Source organism: Oncorhynchus keta, chromosome 12, assembly GCF_023373465.1.
Source record: "Oncorhynchus keta strain PuntledgeMale-10-30-2019 chromosome 12, Oket_V2, whole genome shotgun sequence".
Lineage (NCBI taxonomy): Eukaryota > Metazoa > Chordata > Actinopteri > Salmoniformes > Salmonidae > Oncorhynchus > Oncorhynchus keta.
Genome location: NC_068432.1, coordinates 55,091,192 through 55,114,964, shown reverse-complemented (window position 1 = coordinate 55,114,964; position 23,773 = coordinate 55,091,192). Strand labels below are relative to the sequence as shown.

Genomic DNA, 23,773 nt, shown 5'->3' with positions numbered 1-23,773 from the left:
TGGGTCAGTAGAGGTTAACATGTCAGTCCCCTGTTGTAGCAGCTCAGTGTTGGGTCAGCAGGGGTTAACATGTCAGTCCTCTGTTGTAGCAGCTCAGTGTTGGATCAGTAGGGGTTAACATTGGACAGGAACTCCACAGCCTGCTGATAACACTATTGTTTTAAGGCTATTGGTTTCCTCCTCCCCTCTTTATCAGCCAGAGGGCCAGGATGGTGTGCTGCCCAGTGTTCCTCAGCTCAGCCCAGTTCCTCCACCCATCCACTCTGCGAGTGTGTTTGTCTTTGTGTGTGAGTGTGAGTGTGTGCACGTGTCTGGGGGCCAAGGGGAAAGAGAGCCTCCTTAGCCTGTCTTTAGCAGGACAGGAGCCAGGACACACAGACACACACACACACAGACACACACACACGCACACGCACAGACACACACACACACACACACAGACACAGACCCACACACACACACCATTCCGCAGTTGGGTTTGGGTGAGCAGCAGATGCCTCAGGGGATTTCCAGTGTCAGGGAGCTGAACTCTGGCTTGATAGAGTGGCGAGGGGAGATCAGGGTGGAGCTCTTACTCAATACACATGTCTGGTGAGGGATCTGCTACAGCTGGGGGAATAGTGGTGAGGGACTATATGCTACAGCTGGGGGAATAGTGGTGAGGGACTATATGCTACAGCTGGGGGAATAGTGGTGAGGGACTATATGCTACAGCTGGGGGAATAGTGGTGAGGGACTATATGCTACAGCTGGTTAATAGTGGTGAGGGACTATATGCTACAGCTGGTTAATAGTGGTGAGGGACTATATGCTACAGCTGGTTAATAGTGGTGAGGGACTATATGCTACAGCTGGTTAATAGTGGTGAGGGACTATATGCTACAGCTGGGGAATAGTGGTGAGGGACTATATGCTACAGCTGGGGAATAGTGGTGAGGGACTATATGCTACAGCTGGTTAATAGTGGTGAGGGACTATATGCTACAGCTGGTTAATAGTGGTGAGGGACTATATGCTACAGCTGGGTTAATAGTGGTGAGGGACTATATGCTACAGCTGGTTAATAGTGGTGAGGGACTATATGCTACAGCTGGTTAATAGTGGTGACGGACTATCTGCTACAGCTGGTGAATAGTGGTGAGGGACTATATGCTACAGCTGGTGAATAGTGGTGAGGGCTATATGCTACAGCTGGGGGAATAGTGGTGAGGGACTATATGCTACAGCTGGGTTAATAGTGGTGAGGGACTATATGCTACAGCTGGTTAATAGTGGTGAGGGACTATATGCTACAGCTGGTTAATAGTGGTGAGGGACTATATGCTACAGCTGGTTAATAGTGGTGAGGGACTATATGCTACAGCTGGTTAATAGTGGTGAGGGACTATATGCTACAGCTGGTTAATAGTGGTGAGGGACTATCTGCTACAGCTGGTGAATAGTGGTGAGGGACTATATGCTACAGCTGGTTAATAGTGGTGAGGGACTATATGCTACAGCTGGTTAATAGTGGTGAGGGACTATATGCTACAGCTGGTTAATAGTGGTGAGGGACTATATGCTACAGCTGGTTAATAGTGGTGAGGGACTATATGCTACAGCTGGGTTAATAGTGGTGAGGGACTATCTGCTACAGCTGGTTAATAGTGGTGAGGGACTATATGCTACAGCTGGGTGAATAGTGGTGAGGGACTATATGCTACAGCTGGTTAATAGTGGTGAGGGACTATCTGCTACAGCTGGTTAATAGTGGTGAGGGACTATATGCTACAGCTGGGGGAATAGTGGTGAGGACTATATGCTACAGCTGGGTTAATAGTGGTGAGGGACTATATGCTACAGCTGGTTAATAGTGGTGAGGGACTATATGCTACAGCTGGTTAATAGTGGTGAGGGACTATATGCTACAGCTGGGTTAATAGTGGTGAGGGACTATCTGCTACAGCTGGTGAATAGTGGTGAGGGACTATATTCTACAGCTGGTGAATAGTGGTGAGGGACTATATGCTACAGCTGGTGAATAGTGGTGAGGGACTATATTCTACAGCTGGTGAATAGTGGTGAGGGACTATATGCTACAGCTGGTTAATAGTGGTGAGGGACTATATCAAATCAAATTTTAATAGTTTATTTATATAGCCCTGCTACATCAGCTGGTTAATAGTGCTGTGAGGGACTAAACCCCAAACAGCAATGCAGGTGTAAAAGTGGTGAGGGACTCCCTAGAAAGGCCAAAACCTAGGGGGAATAGTGGGGTGAGTCCTCTTCTGGCTACAGCTGGTAGAATTATAACAGAACATGACCAAGATGTTCAAATGTTCATAAATGACCAGCATGGTCGAATATAATAAGGCAGAACAGTTGAAACTGGGCAGCAGCACATCAGGTGGACTGGGGACAGCAAGGAGCCTTATGTCAGGTGTCCTACGGTCCAGGGCTCAGGTCAGTTGAAACTGGGCAGGAATAGTGGTGAGGGACAGGTAGTCCTGGGACATGGCTAGGGCTCAGGCTGGTTAATTAGTAGGACAGGAGAAGTACTCCAGATATAACAAACTGACCCTAGCCCCGACATAAACTACTGCATAAATACTGGAGGCTGAGACAGGAGGGGTCAGGGACTATCTGTGGCCCCATCCGAGGACACCCCGGACAGGGCCAAACAGGAAGGATATAACCCCACCCACTTTGCCAAAGCACATCCCCCACACCACTAGAGGATATCTTCAACCACCAACTTACCATCCTGAGACAAGGCCGAGTATAGCCCACAAAGATCTCCGGGTACAACCCAAGGGGGGGGCAACCCTGACCACAGCTGAATCAATAGTGGTGGACCCCCCAGACGGGACCAGCAAGACTAGTGACTCAGCCCCGTTAACAGGGTTAGAGGCAGAGAATCCCAGTGGAAAGAGGGGAACCGGGGCAGAGACAGTGGGCGGTTCGTTGCTCCAGGTTCACCTTCCCACTCCTGGGCCAGACTACATCAATCATATGACCCACTGAAGAGATGAGTCTTCAGTAAAGACTTAAAGGTTGAGACCGAGTTTGCGTCTCTGACATGGGTAGGCAGACCGTTCCATAAAAATGGAGCTCTATAGGAGAAAGCTCCAGCTGTTTGCTTAGAAATAGGGACAATTGAGGGACGTCTTGTGACCGTAGCGTACGTGTAGGTATGTGCGGCAGGCAAATCAGAGAGGTAGGTAGGAGCAAGCCCATGTAATGCTTTGTAGGTTAGGACCTGAAATCAGCCCTTGCTTTGACAGGAAGCCAGTGTAGAGAGGCTAGCACTGGGTAATATGATATTTTTTGGTTCTAGTCAGGATTCTGCAGGTGAATTTAGACTGAAGTTTATTTATGCTTTATCCAGCGGAAAATAGAGCATTGCAGTAGTCTAACCTAGTGACAAAAGCATGGATTAATTTTTCTGCATCATTTTTGGACAGAAAGTTTCTGATTTTTGCAATGTTACGTAGATGGAAAAAGCTGTCCTCGAAATGGTCTTGATATGTTCTTCAAAGAGAGATAGGGTGGTGAGGTCCTTCACAGTTTTATTTGAGACGACTGTACAACCATTAAGATTAATTGTCAGATTCAACAGAAGATCTCTTTGTTTCTTGGGACCTAGAACAAGCATCTCTGTTTTGTCCGAGTTTAATAGTAGAAAGTTTGCAGCCATCCACTTCCTTATGTCTGAAACACATGCTTCTAGCGAGGGCAATTGGGGCTTCACCATGGATTGAAATGTACAGCTGTGTGTCATCCGCATAGCAGTGAAAGTTTACATTACAGAATAACATCCCCAAGAGGTAAAATAATAGTGGTGTGGTCCTATATGCTACAGCTGGGTTAATAGTGGTGAGGGACTATATGCTACAGCTGGGGGAATAGTGGTGAGGGACTATAAGCTACAGCTGGGGGAATAGTGGTGAGGGACTATATGCTACAGCTGGGTTAATAGTGGTGAGGGACTATATGCTACAGCTGGGGGAATAGTGGTGAGGACTATATGCTACAGCTGGTTAATAGTGGTGAGGGCTATATGCTACAGCTGGTTAATAGTGGTGAGGGACTATATTCTACAGCTGGTGAATAGTGGTGAGGGACTATATGCTACAGCTGGTTAATAGTGGTGAGGGACTATATGCTACAGCTGGGTTAATAGTGGTGAGGGACTATATGCTACAGCTGGGGAATAGTGGTGAGGGACTATAAGCTACAGCTGGGGGAATAGTGGTGAGGACTATATGCTACAGCTGGTTAATAGTGGTGAGGGACTATATGCTACAGCTGGTTAATAGTGGTGAGGGACTGACTATAAGCTACAGCTGGGGGAATAGTGGTGAGGACTATATTCTACAGCTGGTTAATAGTGGTGAGGGACTATATGCTACAGCTGGTGAATAGTGGTGAGGGACTATATTCTACAGCTGGTTAATAGTGGTGAGGGACTATCTGCTACAGCTGGTGAATAGTGGTGAGGGACTATATTCTACAGCTGGTTAATAGTGGTGAGGGACTATATGCTACAGCTGGGTTAATAGTGGTGAGGGACTATATGCTACAGCTGGTTAATAGTGGTGAGGGACTATATGCTACAGCTGGGGGAATAGTGGTGAGGGACTATCTGCTACAGCTGGTTAATAGTGGTGAGGGACTATCTGCTACAGCTGGTTAATAGTGGTGAGGGACTATATGCTACAGCTGGGGGAATAGTGGTGAGGGACTGACTATAAGCTACAGCTGGGGGAATAGTGGTGAGGGACTATCTGCTACAGCTGGTGAATAGTGGTGAGGGACTATATTCTACAGCTGGTTAATAGTGGTGAGGGCTATATGCTACAGCTGGTTAATAGTGGTGAGGGACTATATGCTACAGCTGGGTTAATAGTGGTGAGGGCTATATGCTACAGCTGGTTAATAGTGGTGAGGGACTATATGCTACAGCTGGGTTAATAGTGGTGAGGGACCATATGCTACAGCTGGGGAATAGTGGTGAGGGACTATAAGCTACAGCTGGGGGAATAGTGGTGAGGGACTATATGCTACAGCTGGTTAATAGTGGTGAGGGACTATCCGCTACAGCTGGTTAATAGTGGTGAGGGACTATCTGCTACAGCTGGTGAATAGTGGTGAGGGCTATATGCTACAGCTGGTTAATAGTGGTGAGGGCTATATGCTACAGCTGGTGAATAGTGGTGAGGGACTATATGCTACAGCTGGTTAATAGTGGTGAGGGCTATATGCTACAGCTGGGGGAATCGTGGTGAGGGACTATATGCTACAGCTGGTGAATAGTGGTGAGGGACTATATGCTACAGCTGGTGAATAGTGGTGAGGACTATATGCTACAGCTGGTTAATAGTGGTGAGGGACTATATGCTACAGCTGGGGAATAGTGGTGAGGACTATATGCTACAGCTGGTTAATAGTGGTGAGGGACTATATGCTACAGCTGGTTAATAGTGGTGAGGGACTATCTGCTACAGCTGGTGAATAGTGGTGAGGGACTATATTCTACAGCTGGGTTAATAGTGGTGAGGGACTATATGCTACAGCTGGGTTAATAGTGGTGAGGGCTATATGCTACAGCTGGTGAATAGTGGTGAGGGACTATATGCTACAGCTGGTTAATAGTGGTGAGGGACTATATGCTACAGCTGGGGGAATAGTGGTGAGGGACTATATGCTACAGCTGGTTAATAGTGGTGAGGGACTATATGCTACAGCTGGTGAATAGTGGTGAGGGACTATATTCTACAGCTGGTTAATAGTGGTGAGGGACTATATGCTACAGCTGGGTTAATAGTGGTGAGGGACTATATGCTACAGCTGGGTTAATAGTGGTGAGGGCTATATGCTACAGCTGGTTAATAGTGGTGAGGGACTATATGCTACAGCTGGGTTAATAGTGGTGAGGGACTATATGCTACAGCTGGGGGAATAGTGGTGAGGGACTATAAGCTACAGCTGGGGAATAGTGGTGAGGGACTATATGCTACAGCTGGTTAATAGTGGTGAGGGACTATCTGCTACAGCTGGTTAATAGTGGTGAGGGACTATCTGCTACAGCTGGTGAATAGTGGTGAGGGCTATATGCTACAGCTGGTTAATAGTGGTGAGGGCTATATGCTACAGCTGGTGAATAGTGGTGAGGGACTATATGCTACAGCTGGTTAATAGTGGTGAGGGCTATATGCTACAGCTGGGGAATCGTGGTGAGGGACTATATGCTACAGCTGGTGAATAGTGGTGAGGGACTATATGCTACAGCTGGTGAATAGTGGTGAGGACTATATGCTACAGCTGGTTAATAGTGGTGAGGGACTATATGCTACAGCTGGGGGAATAGTGGTGAGGACTATATGCTACAGCTGGTTAATAGTGGTGAGGGCTATATGCTACAGCTGGTGAATAGTGGTGAGGGACTATATGCTACAGCTGGTTAATAGTGGTGAGGGACTATATGCTACAGCTGGTTAATAGTGGTGAGGGACTATCTGCTACAGCTGGTGAATAGTGGTGAGGGACTATATGCTACAGCTGGTTAATAGTGGTGAGGGACTATATGCTACAGCTGGTTAATAGTGGTGAGGGCTATATGCTACAGCTGGTGAATAGTGGTGAGGGACTATATGCTACAGCTGGTTAATAGTGGTGAGGGACTATATGCTACAGCTGGGGGAATAGTGGTGAGGGACTATATGCTACAGCTGGGGGAATAGTGGTGAGGGACTATATGCTACAGCTGGTGAATAGTGGTGAGGGACTATATTCTACAGCTGGTTAATAGTGGTGAGGGCTATATGCTACAGCTGGGTTAATAGTGGTGAGGGACTATATGCTACAGCTGGTTAATAGTGGTGAGGGCTATATGCTACAGCTGGTTAATAGTGGTGAGGGACTATATGCTACAGCTGGGTTAATAGTGGTGAGGGACTATATGCTACAGCTGGGGGAATAGTGGTGAGGGACTATAAGCTACAGCTGGGGAATAGTGGTGAGGACTATATGCTACAGCTGGTTAATAGTGGTGAGGGACTATCTGCTACAGCTGGTTAATAGTGGTGAGGGACTATCTGCTACAGCTGGTGAATAGTGGTGAGGGCTATATGCTACAGCTGGTTAATAGTGGTGAGGGCTATATGCTACAGCTGGTGAATAGTGGTGAGGGACTATATGCTACAGCTGGTTAATAGTGGTGAGGGCTATATGCTACAGCTGGGGAATCGTGGTGAGGGACTATATGCTACAGCTGGTTAATAGTGGTGAGGGACTATATGCTACAGCTGGGGGAATAGTGGTGAGGGACTATCTGCTACAGCTGGTGAATAGTGGTGAGGGACTATATTCTACAGCTGGTTAATAGTGGTGAGGGACTATATGCTACAGCTGGGTTAATAGTGGTGAGGGACTATATGCTACAGCTGGGTTAATAGTGGTGAGGGCTATATGCTACAGCTGGTGAATAGTGGTGAGGGCTATATGCTACAGCTGGTGAATAGTGGTGAGGGACTATATGCTACAGCTGGTTAATAGTGGTGAGGGCTATATGCTACAGCTGGGGGAATCGTGGTGAGGGACTATATGCTACAGCTGGTGAATAGTGGTGAGGGACTATATGCTACAGCTGGTGAATAGTGGTGAGGACTATATGCTACAGCTGGGTTAATAGTGGCGAGGGACTATATGCTACAGCTGGGGGAATAGTGGTGAGGGCTATATGCTACAGCTGGTTAATAGTGGTGAGGGACTATATGCTACAGCTGGTGAATAGTGGTGAGGGACTATATGCTACAGCTGGTTAATAGTGGTGAGGGACTATATGCTACAGCTGGTTAATAGTGGTGAGGGACTATCTGCTACAGCTGGTGAATAGTGGTGAGGGACTATATTCTACAGCTGGTTAATAGTGGTGAGGGACTATATGCTACAGCTGGGTTAATAGTGGTGAGGGACTATATGCTACAGCTGGTTAATAGTGGTGAGGGCTATATGCTACAGCTGGTGAATAGTGGTGAGGGACTATATGCTACAGTTGGTTAATAGTGGTGAGGGACTATATGCTACAGCTGGGGAATAGTGGTGAGGGACTATATGCTACAGCTGGGGAATAGTGGTGAGGACTATAAGCTACAGCTGGTGAATAGTGGTGAGGGACTATATTCTACAGCTGGTTAATAGTGGTGAGGGACTATATGCTACAGCTGGTTAATAGTGGTGAGGGACTATATGCTACAGCTGGTTAATAGTGGTGAGGGCTATATGCTACAGCTGGTTAATAGTGGTGAGGGACTATATGCTACAGCTGGGTTAATAGTGGTGAGGGACTATATGCTACAGCTGGGGGAATAGTGGTGAGGGACTATAAGCTACAGCTGGGGGAATAGTGGTGAGGGACTATATGCTACAGCTGGTTAATAGTGGTGAGGGACTATCTGCTACAGCTGGTTAATAGTGGTGAGGGACTATCTGCTACAGCTGGTGAATAGTGGTGAGGGCTATATGCTACAGCTGGTTAATAGTGGTGAGGGCTATATGCTACAGCTGGTGAATAGTGGTGAGGGACTATATGCTACAGCTGGTTAATAGTGGTGAGGGACTATATGCTACAGCTGGGTAATAGTGGTGAGGGACTATATGCTACAGCTGGTTAATAGTGGTGAGGGACTATATGCTACAGCTGGTTAATAGTGGTGAGGGACTATCTGCTACAGCTGGTGAATAGTGGTGAGGGACTATATTCTACAGCTGGTTAATAGTGGTGAGGGACTATATGCTACAGCTGGGTTAATAGTGGTGAGGGACTATATGCTACAGCTGGGTTAATAGTGGTGAGGGCTATATGCTACAGCTGGTTAATAGTGGTGAGGGGCTATATGCTACAGCTGGTGAATAGTGGTGAGGGACTATATGCTACAGCTGGTTAACAGTGGTGAGGGCTATATGCTACAGCTGGTGAATAGTGGTGAGGGACTATATGCTACAGCTGGTTAATAGTGGTGAGGGACTATATGCTACAGCTGGGTTAATAGTGGTGAGGGACTATATGCTACAGCTGGGTTAATAGTGGTGAGGGACTATATGCTACAGCTGGTTAATAGTGGTGAGGGACTATCTGCTACAGCTGGGTGAATAGTGGTGAGGGACTATCTGCTACAGCTGGTGAATAGTGGTGAGGGACTATCTGCTATAGCTGGGTTAATAGTGGTGAGGGACAATATGCTACAGCTGGTTAATAGTGGTGAGGGACAATATGCTACAGCTGGTTAATAGTGGTGAGGGACAATATGCTACAGCTGGGGGAATAGTGGTGATGGACTATTTGCCAGAGGGACTGGGGTAATTGGCCCTTGTGTCTAACTGTAGAAACCAGAGCTCTTATTAACAGGGAGAGAGGCTGCTAGAGCTCTTATTAACAGGGAGAGGGAGGATGCTTGAGCTCTTATTAACAGGGAGAGGGAGGATGCTTGAGCTCTTATTAACAGGGGGAGAGACTGCTAGAGCTCTTATTCACAGGGAGAGGGAGGCTGCTAGAGCTCTTATTAACAGGGAGGGGAGGCTGCTTGAGCTCTTATTAACAGGGAGAGGGAGGCTGCTTGAGCTCTTATTAACAGGGATAGGGAGGCTGCTTGAGCTCTTATTAACAGGGAGAGGGAGGCTGTTTGAGCTCTTATTAACAGGGATAGGGAGGCTGCTTGAGCTCTTATTAACAGGGAGAGGGAGGCTGCTAGAACTCTTATTTTGAGCTCTTATTAACAGGGATAGGGAGGCTGCTTGAGCTCTTATTAACAGGGAGAGGGAGGCTGTTTGAGCTCTTATTAACAGGGATAGGGAGGCTGCTTGAGCTCTTATTAACAGGGAGAGGGAGGCTGCTAGAACTCTTATTAACAGGGAGAGGGAGGCTGCTAGAGCTCTTATTAACAGGGAGAGGGAGGCTGCTAGAGCTCTTATTAGCAGGGAGAGAAATCTCAAATAGATAAGCGAACAAAATGAACAACAATGACAAATGGTTTGATGAAGAATGCAACAATCTGAGAAAGAAATTGAGAAACCTGTCCAAACAAAAACATAGAGACCCGTAAAAACCTGAGTCTACGCCTTCACTATGGTGTATCACTAAAACAATATAGAATCACTAAGTAAAAAGACGGAACAGCACATCAGAATTCAACTCAATGTAATTGAAGAATTCATAGACTCTAACCACTTCTGTGTTCATTGGAAAACAACAAACAAACAACAACACAAAGAATTATCTATCCAAAACTGAGATATGTGTAAACCACTTCTCCAATCTTTTTGGCTCTACAACATAGAACAAACAGTGTAAACGTATACATGATCAAATACAGATCTTAGAATCAACTATTAAAGACGACCAGAACCCACTGGATTCTCCAATTACATTGAATGAACTACAGGACAAAATACAAACCCTCCAACCCCAAAAGGGCCTGTGGTATTGATGTTATATATACAGATACCAAATTCCAATTGGCGATACTTCAACTCTAACATCATCCTTAGCTCTGGCATCTTCCCCATTATTTGGAACCAAGGACTGATCACACCAATCCACAAAAGTTGAGACAAATTTGACCCCAATAACTACCGTGGGATATGCGTCAACAGCAACTTTGGGAAAATCTTCTGCATTATCATTAACAGCAGACTCATACATTTCCTCAGTGAAAACAATGTACTGAGCAAATGTCAAATTGGCTTTTTACCAAATTACCGTACGACAGACCACGTATTCACCCTGCACACCCTAATTGACAAACAAACAAACCAAAACAAAGGCAAAGTCTTCTCATGCTTTGTTGATTTCAAAAAAGCCTTTGACTCAATCTGACACGAGGGTCTGCTACACAAATTGATGGAAAGTGGTGTTGGGGGAAAAACATACAACATTATAAAATCCATGGACACAAACAGCAAGTGTGCGGTTAAAATATGCAAAAAACACATTTCTTTCCACAGGGCCGAGGGGTGAGACAGGGATGCAGCTTAAGCCCCACCCTCTTCAACATGTATATTAACAAATTGGCGGGGGCACTAGAAAAGTCTGCAGCACCCGGCCTCACCCTACTAGAACCTGAAGTCAAGTGTCTACTGTTTGCTGATGATCTGGTGCTTCTGTCACCAACCAAGGAGGGCCTACAGCAGCACCTAGATCTTCTGCGTAGATTCTGCCAGACCTGGGCCCTGACAATAAATCTCAATAAGACCAAAATAATAAAAAAGTCCAGTCGCCAGGACCACAAATACAAATTTCACTTGCCCTAACACACAAAAAACTTAATACCTTGGCCTAAATATCAGCGCCATATGTTTCCCATGATCTGAGAGACAATAAAGGGCATTCTCTTTAAATTGATAAACTTAAGGACCTGGCAAAAAAAAATGAATTTACAGGCATTGCTATGGTTGTGAGGTCTGGGGTCTACTCACAACCAAGAATTCCCAAAATGGGACAAACACAATTTTTTATTTATTTTTATTATTTCACCTTCATTTAACCAGGTAGGCAAGTTGAGAACAAGTTCTCATTTACAATTGCAACCTGGCCAAGATAAACAAAGCAGTTTGACAGATACAAGCAGAGTTACACATGGAGTAAAACAAACATACAGTCAATAATATTTTTTGTATATATTTTAAATTTTATTTTTTTACCTTTATTTAACCAGGCAAGTCATTTAAGATTTTCAGACGGCCTGGGAACAGTGGGTTAAACTGCCTGTTCAGGATACAGATTTGTACCTTGTCAACTCGGGGTTTGACAACCTTCCGGTTACTAGTCCAACGCTCTAACCACCAGGCCACGCTATATATATTGTACTTGCTTTAATATTGTAAAATATGTTTATGCCAATAAAGCTTTAAATTAAATTAAATTGAATTTACAGGCTGCTGAGCCTAACCCTACCCTGGTGTCGGAGCTGGTATCTCCACACAACTCCTAGGCCACCGTATATAAATAAATATATAGAAACTATAAATAAATATATAGAAACTATGAATAAATATATAGAAACTATAAATAAATATATAGAAACTATTGACCTACTCCTAAGGGAACATAGGCCACCGTATATAAATAAATATATAGAAACTATGAATAAATATATAGAAACTATTGACCTACTCCTGAGGGAACATAGGCCACCGTATATAAATAAATATATAGAAACTATGAATAAATATATAGAAACTATTGACCTACTCCTGAGGGAACATAGGCCACCATATATAAATAAATATATAGAAACTATAAATAAATATATAGAAACTATAAATAAATAGAAACTATTGACCTACTCCTGAGGGAACATAGGCCACCGTATATAAATAAATACAGTTGAAGTCGGAAGTTTACATAAACTTAGGTTGGAGTCATTAAAACTCATTTTTCAAACACTCCACAAATGTATTGTAAACAAACTATAGTTTTGGCAAGTCGGTTAAGACATCTACTTTGTGCATGACACAAGTAATATTTCCAACCATTGTTTACAGATTATTTCACTTATAATTCACTGTATCACAATTCCAGTGGGTCAGAAATGATGTCATGACTTTAGAAGCTTCTGATAGGCTAAATGACATAATTTGTGTCAATTGGAGGTGTACCTGTGGACATATTTCAAGGCCTACCTTCAAACTCAGTGCCTCTTTGCTTGACATCATGGTAAAATCAAAAGAAATGAGCCAAGACCTCCACAATTGTGAAAAACTGAGTTAGAGTGTATTTGGCTAAGGTCAAATCAAATCAAATCCAATTTTATTTGTCACATACACATGGTTAGCAGATGTTAATGCGAGTGTAGCGAAATGCTTGTGCTTCTAGTTCCGACAATGCAGTGATAACCAACAAGTAATCTAACTAACAATTCCAAAACTACTGTCTTATACACAGTGTAAGGGGATAAAGAATATGTACATAAGGATATATGAATGAGTGTGTATGTGAATGTAAACTTCCGACTTCAACTGTGTATATTTATACTGAACAAAAATATAAACACATGTAACATGTAACATGTGTTGGTCCCATGTTTCATGAGCTGAAATAAAAAGATCCCTACAAATGTTCACAGGAGCAAAAGGCTTATTTCTCTCAAATGTTGTCCATAAATGTGTTAACATCCCTGTCAGTGAGCATTTCTCCTTTACCAAGATCATCCATCCACCTGACAGGTGTGGCATATCAAGAAGCTGATTAAACAGCATGAACATTACACAGGTGCACCTTGTGCTGGGAACAATAAAAGGCTACTCTAAAATGTGCAGGTTTGTCACACAACACAGTGCCACAGATATCTAAAATGTTGAGGTAGCTGACTGCAGGAATGAATTTCCACCAGAACTGTTAGCAGAGAATTGATTCATTTCTCTACCAGAAACAGCTTCCAACGTCGTTTTAGAGAATTTGGCAGAACGTCCAAATGGCCTCACAACCGCAGACCATGTGTATGGCGTCGTGTGGGCAAGCGATTATGGTATTATTATTATGGCAGACATAAACTACAGACAATGAACACAATTACATTTTATCGATTGCAATTTGAATGCACAGAGATACCGTGACGAGATCCTGAGGCCCGTTGTCCTGCCATTCATCCAACCGCCATCACCTCATGTTTCAGCGTGATAATGCACAGAGATACCGTGACGAGATCCTGAGGCTCGTTGTCCTGCCATTCATCCAACCGCCATCACCTCATGTTTCAGTGTGATAATGCACGGCTGCATGTCACAAGGATCTGTACACAAATCCTGGAAGCTGAACATGTCCCAGTTCTTCAATGTCCTGCATGTTTGGGATGCTCTGGATCGATCTGTACGACAGCGTGTTCCAGTTCCCGCCAACTTCCAGCAACTTTAGCACAGGCATTAAAGAGGAGTGGGACAACATTCCACAGAGGAGTGGGACAACATTCCACAGAGGAGTGGGTCAACATTCCACAGAGGAGTGGGACAACATTCCACAGAGGAGTGGGACAACATTCCACAGAGGAGTGGGACAACATTCCACAGAGGAGTGGGACAACATTCCACAGAGGAGTGGGACAACATTCCACAGAGGAGTGGGACAACATTCCACAGAGGAGTGGGACAACATTCCACAGAGGAGTGGGACAACATTCCACAGAGGAGTGGGACAACATTCCACAGAGGAGTGGGACAGCATTCCACAGGTCACAATCAACAACGGAGACCCTACCTTTATTTTTAACGGTATCTTTTGACCAGCAGATGCATATCTGTATTCCCAGTCATGTGAAACCCATAGGTTAAGGAGCCTAATGAATTTCTTTCAATTGACTCATTTCCTTAGATGAAATGTAACTCAGTAAAATGTTTGAAATTGTTGCATGTTGCGTTTATTTTTTTGTTTCAGTATATAAACCTCTGTATCCAAGGATGTTTTTGGTCTCTAATGGACACTCCCTAACATATTATTATTCTGTAGGACTGTTCTAAGGACCCTCCCCAAGGGGTAGTGCACTACTTTACATCAGAGTCCTATGGTCCAACATAGTGCACTAAATAGGGGATAGGGTGCTGTTTGGGATGTAGCCTAGGAATGGTAATTAAAATCATGGCATTGTTCTGTTCAGACTAGGAGGCTTTTCTTTTCCTCCCATCCTGACATGAAGAGGAAACAGGAAAAGGAACTGTAACTCCCAATGCCTGGAGAGAGAGGCAGAGAGAGAGAGAGAGAGAGACAAGAGAGAGAGAGAGAGAGAGAGAGGCAGAGAGAGAGAGAGAGAGAGAGAGAGAGAGAGAGAGACAAGAGAGAGAGAGAGCAGAGAGAGAGAGAGAGAGACGAGAGAGAGAGGCAGAGAGAGAGAGAGAGACAAGAGGGAGAGAGCAGAGAGAGAGAGAGAGAGAGAGAGAGAGAGAGAGAGAGAGAGAGAGAGAGAAGAGAGAGAGAGAGAGAGAGAGAGAGAGAGAGAGAGAGAGAGAGACGAGAGAGAGAGAGAGAGAGAGCAGAGCGAGGGGCAAAGAATGAGAAAGCAGAGAGAGAGAGAGAGAGAAAGAAGGAGAGAGAGGGAGTAAGAATAAGAGAGAGAGAGAGAGGGAGTTAAAGGAGTAAGAATGAGAGAGAGAAAGTAAGAATGAGAGAGAGGGAGAGCAGAGAGAGAGAGGGAGTAAGGAGGGAGAGAGAGAGAGTAAGAAGGAGAGAGAGAGGGAGAGAGAGGGAGAGAGAGAGTAAGAACGAAAGAGAGAGGGAGAAAGAGAGTAAGAGAGAGAGAAGAAGGAGGGAGAGCAGAGAGAGAGAGTGAGAGGGGGAGAGAGAGAGAGTAAGAAGGAGAGAGAGAGGGAGAGAGTAAGAAGGAGAGAGATAGAGAGAGTAAGAACGAAAGAGAGAGAGAGTAAGAGAGAGAGTAAGAACGAAAGAGAGAGAGAGTAAGAGAGAGAGAAGGAGGGAGAGCAGAGAGAGAGAGTAAGAAGGAGAGAGAGAGAGGGAGAGAGTAAGAAGGAGAGAGATAGAGAGAGTAAGAACGAAAGAGAGAGGGAGAGAGAGAGTAAGAGAGAGAGAAGGAGAGAGAGAGAGAGAGAGAGAGAGAGAGAGAGAGAGAGAGAGAGAGAGAGTAAGAATGAGGGAGAGCAGAGAGGAAAAGGAAAGAGAGGGAGGGTTCTGGGGCGAGCAAGAAAGGGGAGGGAAAAGAAGGGAGGGAAAGGGAGGGTGCTATAGAGACTTTTCAGAGCCAGGAAGACTGTGAAGAGATGTGTATTGATGGGTCTCTCTGACACCCTCAGGGGTTTGGTCTTCTCTGTATCCCCAGTCTGAGCACCTCGGACCAGCAGCGCTGTGTGGATGTACACCCCAGCCCTGGAGCCTTTACCAGCCTACCGCTGGAGGATCATGTGTTATCATCTCTACTCTGCTGTGTGTCTGGTCTACTGGTTCTCTCTGGGTATGTATCTCTACTCTGCTGTGTGTCTGGTCTACTGGTTCTCTCTGGGTATGTATCTCTACTCTGCTGTGTGTCTGGTCTACTGGTTCTCTCTGGGTATGTATCTCTACTCTGTGTCTGGTCTACTGGTTCTCTCTGGGTATGTATCTCTACTCTACTCTGTGTCTGGTCTACTGGTTCTCTCTGGGTATGTATCTCTACTCTGCTGTGTGTCTGGTCTACTGGTTCTCTCTGGGTATGTATCTCTGCTGTGTGTCTGGTCTACTGGTTCTCTCTGGGTATGTATCTCTACTCTACTCTGTGTCTGGTCTACTGGTTCTCTCTGGGTATGTATCTCTACTCTGTGTCTGGTCTACTGGTTCTCTCTGGGTATGTATCTCTACTCTGCTGTGTGTCTGGTCTACTGGTTCTCTCTGGGTATGTATCTCTACTCTGCTCTGTGTGTCTGGTCTACTGGTTCTCTCTGGGTATGTATCTCTACTCTGCTGTGTGTCTGGTCTACTGGTTCTCTCTGGGTATGTATCTCTACTCTGTGTCTGGTCTACTGGTTCTCTCTGGGTATATATCTCTACTCTGCTGTGTGTCTGGTCTACTGGTTCTCTCTGGGTATGTATCTCTACTCTGTGTCTGGTCTACTGGTTCTCTCTGGGTATGTATCTCTACTCTGCTGTGTGTCTGGTCTACTGGTTCTCTCTGGGTATGTATCTCTACTCTGCTGTGTGTCTGGTCTACTGGTTCTCTCTGGGTATGTATCTCTACTCTGTGTCTGGTCTACTGGTTCTCTCTGGGTATGTATCTCTACTCTGCTCTGTGTCTGGTCTACTGGTTCTCTCTGGGTATGTATCTCTACTCTGCTGTGTGTCTGGTCTACTGGTTCTCTCTGGGTATGTATCTCTGCTGTGTGTCTGGTCTACTGGTTCTCTCTGGGTATGTATCTCTACTCTGTGTCTGGTCTACTGGTTCTCTCTGGGTATGTATCTCTGCTGTGTGTCTGGTCTACTGGTTCTCTCTGGGTATGTATCTCTACTCTGCTCTGTGTGTCTGGTCTACTGGTTCTCTCTGGGTATGTATCTCTACTCTGCTGTGTGTCTGGTCTACTGGTTCTCTCTGGGTATGTATCTCTACTCTGTGTCTGGTCTACTGGTTCTCTCTGGGTATGTATCTCTGCTGTGTGTCTGGTCTACTGGTTCTCTCTGGGTATGTATCTCTACTCTGCTGTGTGTCTGGTCTACTGGTTCTCTCTGGGTATGTATCTCTACTCTGTGTCTGGTCTACTGGTTCTCTCTGGGTATGTATCTCTGCTGTGTGTCTGGTCTACTGGTTCTCTCTGGGTATGTATCTCTACTCTGTGTCTGGTCTACTGGTTCTCTCTGGGTATGTATCTCTGCTGTGTGTCTGGTCTACTGGTTCTCTCTGGGTATGTATCTCTACTCTGCTGTGTGTCTGGTCTACTGGTTCTCTCTGGGTATGTATCTCTACTCTGTGTCTGGTCTACTGGTTCTCTCTGGGTATATATCTCTACTCTACTGTGTGTCTGGTCTACTGGTTCTCTCTGGGTATGTATCTCTACTCTGTGTCTGGTCTACTGGTTCTCTCTGGGTATATATCTCTACTCTGCTGTGTGTCTGGTCTACTGGTTCTCTCTGGGTATGTATCTCTACTCTGTGTCTGGTCTACTGGTTCTCTCTGGGTATATATCTCTACTCTGCTGTGTGTCTGGTCTACTGGTTCTCTCTGGGTATGTATCTCTACTCTGTGTCTGGTCTACTGGTTCTCTCTGGGTATATATCTCTACTCTGCTGTGTGTCTGGTCTACTGGTTCTCTCTGGGTATGTATCTCTACTCTGCTGTGTGTCTGGTCTACTGGTTCTCTCTGGGTATGTATCTCTACTCTGCTGAGTCCCTTTTGCGTTATCTAGCACATTTGATACTCTTTATTTATATTGAGGTCATTAGACCCCTTGTACAAGGGAGATCTGTCCAGAGACACACTTCAGAAAGTATTCACACCCCTTGACTTTTTCCACATTTTGTTGTTAACAGCCTGAAGTTAAAATGGTTTAAACTGATATTTATTTTTCACTGGCCTACACACAATAGCACATAATGTCAAAGTGGAATTATAATATGGTTATTATAATATGGTTGTTATAATAATAATATAATATAATTATATATATAATTATATATATATATATATATATATATATATATATATATATATATATATATATATATATATATATATATATATATATATATATATATATATATATATATATATATATATATATATTTTTTTACAAATGAATTAAAAATGAAAAGCTGAAATATTGAGTTAATAAGAATTCAACCCCTTTGTTGTGGCAATCTTATGGCAAGGTTCAGGAGTAAACATTTACTTAACCAGTCACACAATAAGTTCCATGGACTCTGTGTGCCATAATAGTGTCTAACATGATGTTTGAATGACCACCTCGTCTCTGTGCCCCCCACACATACAATTATCTGGAAGGTCCCTCATCTCTGTACCCCACACATACAATTATCTGGAAGGTCCCTCATCTCTGTACCCCACACATACAATTATCTGGAAGGTCCCTCATCTCTGTACCCCACACATACAATTATCTGGAAGGTCCCTCATCTCTGTACCCCACACATACAATTATCTGGAAGGTCCCTCATCTCTGTACCCCACACATACAATTATCTGTAAGGTCCCTCAGTCGAGCAGTGAATTTCAAACACAGATTCAAACACAAAGACCAGGGAGGTTTTCCTATGCCTCGCAAAGAAGGCCACCGATTTGTAGATTTAAAAATAGGTACTATTCCACGATATCTCATTCACTTAATAATGTTTACATATCTTGCATTACTCATCTCATATGTATATACTGTATTCTATACTATTCTACTGTATCTTAGTCTATGCATTACTCATCTCATATGTATATACTGTATTCTATACTATTCTACTGTATCTTAGTCTATGCATTACTCATCTCATATGTATATACTGTTTTCTATCCTATTCTACTGTATCTTAGTCTATGCATTACTCATCTCATATGTATATACTGTATTCTATACTATTCTACTGTATCTTAGTCTATGCATTACTCATCTCATATGTATATACTGTATTCTATACTATTCTACTGTATCTTAGTCTATGCATTACTCATCTCATATGTATATACTGTATTCTATACTATTCTACTGTATCTTAGTCTATGCATTACTCATCTCATATGTATATACTGTTTTCTATACTATTCTACTGTATCTTAGTCTATGCATTACTCATCTCATATGTATATACTGTTTTCTATACTATTCTACTGTATCTTAGTCTATGCATTACTCATCTCATATGTATATACTGTTTTCTATCCTATTCTACTGTATCTTAGTCTATGCATTACTCATCTCATATGTATATACTGTATTCTATACTATTCTACTGTATCTTAGTCTATGCATTACTCATCTCATATGTATATACTGTTTTCTATCCTATTCTACTGTATCTTAGTCTATGCATTACTCATCTCATATGTATATACTGTATTCTATACTATTCTACTGTATCTTAGTCTATGCATTACTCATCTCATATGTATATACTGTATTCTATACTATTCTACTGTATCTTAGTCTATGCATTACTCATCTCATATGTATATACTGTATTCTATACTATTCTATTGTATCTTAGTCTATGCATTACTCATCTCATATGTATATACTGTTTTCTATTCTACTGTATCTTAGTTCGTTCCGCTCTGACATCGCTCGTCCATATGTATATAGTCATAATTAATTCCTACTTAGATTTGTGTGTATTGTGTATATGTTGTGTAATTTGATAGATATTACTGTTGAAACTAGAAGCACAAGCATTTTTGCTTCATCCGCAATAACATCCGATAAAAACGTGTATGTGACCAATAACATTTGATTTGATTTAATTTGGTAGATGGGAAAAAAAATAAAAATAAATAAAAAGCAGACATTGAATATCCCTTTGAGCGAATTACACTTAAGCTGGTGTATCAATACACCCAGTCACTACAAAGATACAGGACTCCTTCCTAACTCAGTGTATCAATACACCCAGTCACTACAAAGATACAGGACTCCTTCCTAACTCAGTGTATCAATACACCCAGTCACTACAAAGATACAGGACTCCTTCCTAACTCAGTGTATCAATACACCCAGTCACTACAAAGATACAGGACTCCTTCCTAACTCAGTGTATCAATACACCCAGTCACTACAAAGATACAGGACTCCTTCCTAACTCAGTGTATCAATACACCCAGTCACTACAAAGATACAGGCGTCCTTCCTAACTCAGTGTATCAATACACCCAGTCACTACAAAGATACAGGACTCCTTCCTAACTCAGTGTATCAATACACCCAGTCACTACAAAGATACAGGACTCCTTCCTAACTCAGTGTATCAATACACCCAGTCACTACAAAGATACAGGCGTCCTTCCTAACTCAGTGTATCAATACACCCAGTCACTACAAAGATACAGGACTCCTTCCTAACTCAGTGTATCAATACACCCAGTCACTACAAAGATACAGGACTCCTTCCTAACTCAGTGTATCAATACACCCAGTCACTACAAAGATACAGGACTCCTTCCTAACTCAGCGTATCAATACACCCAGTCACTACAAAGATACAGGACTCCTTCCTAACTCAGCGTATCAATACACCCAGTCACTACAGAGATACAGGACTCCTTCCTAACTCAGTGTATCAATACACCCAGTCACTACAAAGATACAGGCGTCCTTCCTAACTCAGTGTATCAATACACCCAGTCACTACAGAGATACAGGACTCCTTCCTAACTCAGCGTATCAATACACCCAGTCACTACAAAGATACAGGACTCCTTCCTAACTCAGTGTATCAATACACCCAGTCACTACAAAGATACAGGACTCCTTCCTAACTCAGCGTATCAATACACCCAGTCACTACAAAGATACAGGACTCCTTCCTAACTCAGCGTATCAATACACCCAGTCACTACAGAGATACAGGACTCCTTCCTAACTCAGTGTATCAATACACCCAGTCACTACAAAGATACAGGCGTCCTTCCTAACTCAGTGTATCAATACACCCAGTCACTACAGAGATACAGGACTCCTTCCTAACTCAGTGTATCAATACACCCAGTCACTACAAAGATACAGGACTCCTTCCTAACTCAGGGTATCAATACACCCAGTCACTACAAAGATACAGGAGTCCTTCCTAACTCAGTGTATCAATACACCCAGTCACTACAAAGATACAGGAGTCCTTCCTAACTCAGTGTATCAATACACCCAGTCACTACAAAGATACAGGACTCCTTCCTAACTCAGTGTATCAATACACCCAGTCACTACAAAGATACAGGAGTCCTTCCTAACTCAGTGTATCAATACACCCAGTCACTACAAAGATACAGCTGTTCTTCCTAACTCAGTGTATCAATACACCCAGTCACTACAAAGATACAGGCGTCCTTCCTAACTCAGTGTATCAATACACCCAGTCACTACAAAGATACAGGACTCCTTCCTAACTCAGTGTATCAATACACCCAGTCACTACAAAGATACAGGCGTCCTTCCTAACTCAGTGTATCAATACACCCAGTCACTACAAAGATACAGGACTCCTTCCTAACTCAGTGTATCAATACACCCAGTCACTACAAAGATACAGGACTCCTTCCTAACTCAGGGTATCAATACACCCAGTCACTACAAAGATACAGGACTCCTTCCTAACTCAGTGTATCAATACACCCAGTCACTACAAAGATACAGGACTCCTTCCTAACTCAGTGTATCAATACACCCAGTCACTACAAAGATACAGGACTCCTTCCTAACTCAGTGTATCAATACACCCAGTCACTACAAAGATACAGGACTCCTTCCTAACTCAGTGTATCAATACACCCAGTCACTACAAAGATACAGGACTCCTTCCTAACTCAGTGTATCAATACACCCAGTCACTACAAAGATACAGGACTCCTTCCTAACTCAGTGTATCAACACACCCAGTCACTACAAAGATACAGGACTCCTTCCTAACTCAGTGTATCAATACACCCAGTCACTACAAAGATACAGGACTCCTTCCTAACTCAGTGTATCAATACACCCAGTCACTACAAAGATACAGGACTCCTTCCTAACTCAGTGTATCAATACACCCAGTCACTACAAAGATACAGGACTCCTTCCTAACTCAGTGTATCAATACACCCAGTCACTACAAAGATACAGGACTCCTTCCTAACTCAGTGTATCAATACACCCAGTCACTACAAAGATACAGGACTCCTTCCTAACTCAGTGTATCAATACACCCAGTCACTACAAAGATACAGGACTCCTTCCTAACTCAGTGTATCAATACACCCAGTCACTACAAAGATACAGGACTCCTTCCTAACTCAGTGTATCAACACACCCAGTCACTACAAAGATACAGGACTTAGGACTCAGTTGCCGGACTCAGTTGCCGGAGAGCAGCGTTTCCCAAACTCAGTCCTCGGTCCCCAAGCGGTAGACATTTTGTTTTTTTTGCCCTAACACTACCCAACTGATTCAAATGATCAAAGCTTGATGATCAGTTGACTATTTGAAGCCTAGTGAAGCCTAGTGGTTAGAGTGTAGGGGCGGCAGGTAGCCTAGTGGTTAGAGTGTAGAGGCGGCAGGTAGCCTAGTGGTTAGAGTGTAGAGGTGGCAGGTAGCCTAGTGGTTAGAGTGTAGAGGCGGCAGGTAGCCTAGTGGTTAGAGTGTAGAGGTGGCAGGTAGCCTAGTGGTTAGAGTGTAGAGGCAGCAGGTAGCCTAGTGGTTAGAGTGTAGAGGCGGCAGGTAGCCTAGTGGTTAGAGCGTAGAGGTGGCAGGTAGCCTAGTGGTTAGAGTGTAGAGGTGGCAGGTAGCCTAGTGGTTAGAGTGTAGAGGCGGCAGGGTAGCCTCGTGGTTAGAGTGTAGAGGTGGCAGGTAAACTAGTGGTTAGAGTGTAGAGGAGGCAGGGTAGCCTAGTGGTTATAGTGTAGAGTGGGCAGGGTAGACTCGTGGTTAGAGCGTTGGACTAGTAACCGGAAGGTTGCAAGATCAAAACCCCCGAGCTGACAAGGTACAAATCTGTCGTTCTGCCCCTGAACAGGCAGTTAACCCACTGTTCCCAGGCCATCATTGAAAATAAGAATTTGTTCTAAACTGACTTGCCTCGTTAAATTAAGGTAAATACTATTTTTGACCAGACAGCATCAGATATATGGGCTACACATACGGAGACAGAGGGGCGCTGTTTCGCTCTCTTGTGAATTGAAGGAAAATATGTGAAAACAAAGAGAGATAAAAGATTTTATATTTTTTCTTGGTCAAAGTTAGGGGGAAGCATGACCTTCCCTTGGTAACCATGAATACACAGCACTGATACCTACCTCAGTTACTATGAAAATGTGACAGTTTTACTGAAGCAATGTAAATGACTGTGAGTGTACAGCAAGGCAACAGTATTGTATCAACCTAAAGATGCTATAACGACAGTATAATTCAAGGTCCCACTGGGATATAGGGACAGGGTTCCACTGGGGTAAAGGGACAGGGTCCCACTGAAATACAGGGACAGGGTCCCACTGGGGTATAGGGACAGGGTCCCACTGGAATATAGGGACAGGGTTCCACTGGAATATAGGGACAGGGTCCCACTGGGGTATAGGGACAGGGTCCCACTGGGGTACAGGGACAGGGTCCCACTGGGGTATAGGGACAGGGTCCCACTGGGAT

General features: G+C 43.9%; 1 protein-coding gene across 42 annotated transcripts in view; it reads left to right on the top strand.

Moving 5' to 3' along the window:
• The first annotated feature begins 15,701 nt into the window (after positions 1-15,701).
• tek (TEK tyrosine kinase, endothelial) overlaps positions 15,702-23,773 on the top strand; it is a 100,283-nt gene continuing 92,211 nt past the window's right edge. Inside the window, exon 1 of one of the 42 annotated variants that reach the window (XM_052458661.1) lies at positions 15,702-15,932. In XM_052458661.1, the coding sequence (XP_052314621.1) occupies positions 15,833-15,932 (100 nt within the window). In that variant the 5' untranslated portion in view covers positions 15,702-15,832. The other 41 variants (XM_052458677.1, XM_052458676.1, XM_052458702.1 and 38 more) reach the window with 41 other exon arrangements.